At 35.2% G+C, this 2,721-nt stretch overlaps 1 protein-coding gene across 1 annotated transcript; it reads right to left on the reverse strand.

Moving 5' to 3' along the window:
- Positions 1-782: 782 nt before the first annotated feature.
- On the reverse strand, positions 783-2,195 carry LOC113337989. The gene has a single exon (XM_026583517.1). The coding sequence runs from the start codon at positions 2,094-2,096 to the stop codon at positions 1,803-1,805; it is 294 nt and encodes a 97-aa protein (XP_026439302.1). The 5' UTR covers positions 2,097-2,195; the 3' UTR covers positions 783-1,802.
- Positions 2,196-2,721: the final 526 nt, after the last annotated feature.

Genomic DNA, 2,721 nt, shown 5'->3' on the forward strand with positions numbered 1-2,721 from the left:
TTTTACTAACTATCCATAAAGGAATAGCTATATAGTGGAACTCCTCTTTAGATATACCCAATGTGAGACTAAAGATTCTATTTCGTTCACTCATAAGAAAATGAGCAAGTGCTCTTAGAGACACAAAGGTCATAATTTCAATTCCCACTAAGACCATAAAACCAAAACAATAAACTCATTTTCTCCAACATTGTCGAATTGGAGATTCTCTTACATTTAAGTTGATGTCCATTGATATTGCGAAAAGAAAAGTTCAGAAGAAAATTTACCCAAGAAAGACTTGATCTCGGAAGTTTGCAATTTTCATCCCACCGTATTGTGTTGATATCATCAGGGACACACGTATTTTCACACTCAAACGAAGGAAAAATCAACTACCATTACCAATGGAGTTTCTCCCACTGTTTTCTTTGTTGGCACTAGCTCCAAGTACTAAGTTTAGGATGAAACAATTTGAGTTGAAGCCAAAAAAGAAATTAAACAAAATTAAAATGGGAAAATTTTTTGTAACAAAAATTTCATTTAATAATATATATATACATACAAGCCCCAAGTAACTAAGGCGATTACACATTAACTTAGATAAGATCCAGCTGATCCAAGCTAGAATTGGGGCAACTATAGGATTTCATTTCAATTGGGTCCCCAACAGCTCAAATACATAACTTTTCTAATTGACTCTTCAGATTGCTTCATTTCATGATTTCTCTGCTGCTTCATCATCATAACTGAAGAAGCTGGAATTGAAGAAGAAGTTGCTTGAGAAATAGACGACTTGAATCTGTTCTTAGTGTATTGGTGGATGGTTCTTACAGCATGATTCCATCTGCACATTCCAGCTTGATCTTTCAAGGCTTCAACAACACCAACACTAACAGCAACCATCCACGCTTTCCTTGTTGAACTCATCGTATACATTGATTCTAACTGGTAGTATTAGTAGTAGTATTAATAGCTTGTAGAAGTGATTTGTAAGAAAGTGATGGTTTTTCCAAGTTAAATCCTTTTCTTGTATTCTTCGATTATTGAGGTGAAGCTTCCTTAAATTTGTTTAATAATGCCACTTTCTGGGATCCTCCCATCTAATGTGCCATAATACTGGGTGGATGGAATCTTAATTTAATTTCCGGGCAACACAAAGTATTGGTTCCTCATTAATTAATATTTAACTCTAATGGGGCACTCAAAAATTACAATCCTGCTAGTGCTAATGCTAATGGTACAGTTTGCTCGGGGTGTAATTTTTGAAAATGAATTTCCCGAACCCAAATTTCTAACCTTTTATTGGATTTCGGATAAAACCGCAGGTTGTCTAGCCAAATTTATCCGTAGGTTATGTACTGTTTCAGAGTGGTGACATGATCAGCCTCCAACCAACCTTCTTGAAAATCTTAAATCTGGCTATTGTTGTATCCTTAACTTCTGTTTAATGATAAAATCTTCCTTTGCCAATCCTTTTCTTTTTTTGTTTTGGTTCTGTATACTCCAAAATCTTCTCTGAAATACTTAACCTGAATACTCGATTAAAATAATTGTAAGAGTCCATTAATGTGAAGGAAAATAGACTTCCAAAAAATTTACCATATAAGTGATATCCTTTGTAGAAATTGTTGTAGTTTTGATGCACTAGTATTACCGAAATGTATCCAAGCCGTAATGCCATTTTAGTTTAAGGGATGTATGTTTTAAGTTTAAGAATCGCCAGAACCAAAGTAACAAGAAGAAAGCAGAACTAAAATAGGAAGTTGGAGAAAATATTTGTGTGACAAAACTCATGAGGTAAGATACACTTGATCTTTAGCTCAATTAGGTCCCCAGCAACTCAAATACATAACTTTTCTAAGTGATTCTTCGGATTGCCTCAATTCATGGTCTCTTTGCTTCTTTATCACCGTAATCTGCTCTGGAATAACGGATGAAGCTGGAATAGAAGAAGAAGAAGTTGCTTGAGAAATTGAAGATTTGACTCTCTTCTTAGTGTATTGATGAATAGATCGTAGAGCATAATTCCATCTACATATTCCAGCTTGATCTTTCAATGCTTCAACGACACCAACACTAACAGCAACCATCCAGGCTTTGCTTGTAGAACTCATATTCACTGATTAATTCTAAGTAGTAGGAGTTGTAGAACTCATATTCACCAACACTTGATCAGAAAGTTAATTTTCAGTCTTGGATGAAGAGCTAGATATGGAGTACAAGTTTCTTATATAGGTGGCCCCTAAAGACATCGAGTCCCGTTCATGAATTATGCAACCACTAAAGGCTAAAGCAAACCCACGGGATACTGCCAGTAGTTTTATTTGCTGGTTGGCTGGTTTTGTTTATTTCTATGGCTAGACAATTCAATTAAAAGAGTTGTCTTCGTATGTGGACACTGAAGCGTTAAACACGTAGGTGTCGACTCAGTATACTGTTCATTTCTTTAAGCTTGTTGCACAACAAACCAAAACCATGGCCAGGCTGGAGTCTATTATATATACTATTGATTTCTTTTTTTTATTATCGAAAATAAATTCATTACTAAAGAAAAGATTACGTAGTTTTGCTTTCTTCTGCGAGGATAGCTTTAATACAAACCGGAGGATTATTATCCTCCCAAACAGAGCACAACTTGTTATCTTTTGCAAGTCTGCCAAGTCTTGTTCTAGTCTGTAATAACCTTGCATACATTTCCACAAGACCATATTCACTTTATAAGGAAGCTTCAAATGCCAA

This window comes from Papaver somniferum, chromosome 1 (assembly GCF_003573695.1).
Source record: "Papaver somniferum cultivar HN1 chromosome 1, ASM357369v1, whole genome shotgun sequence".
Taxonomy (NCBI): Eukaryota; Viridiplantae; Streptophyta; class Magnoliopsida; order Ranunculales; family Papaveraceae; genus Papaver; species Papaver somniferum.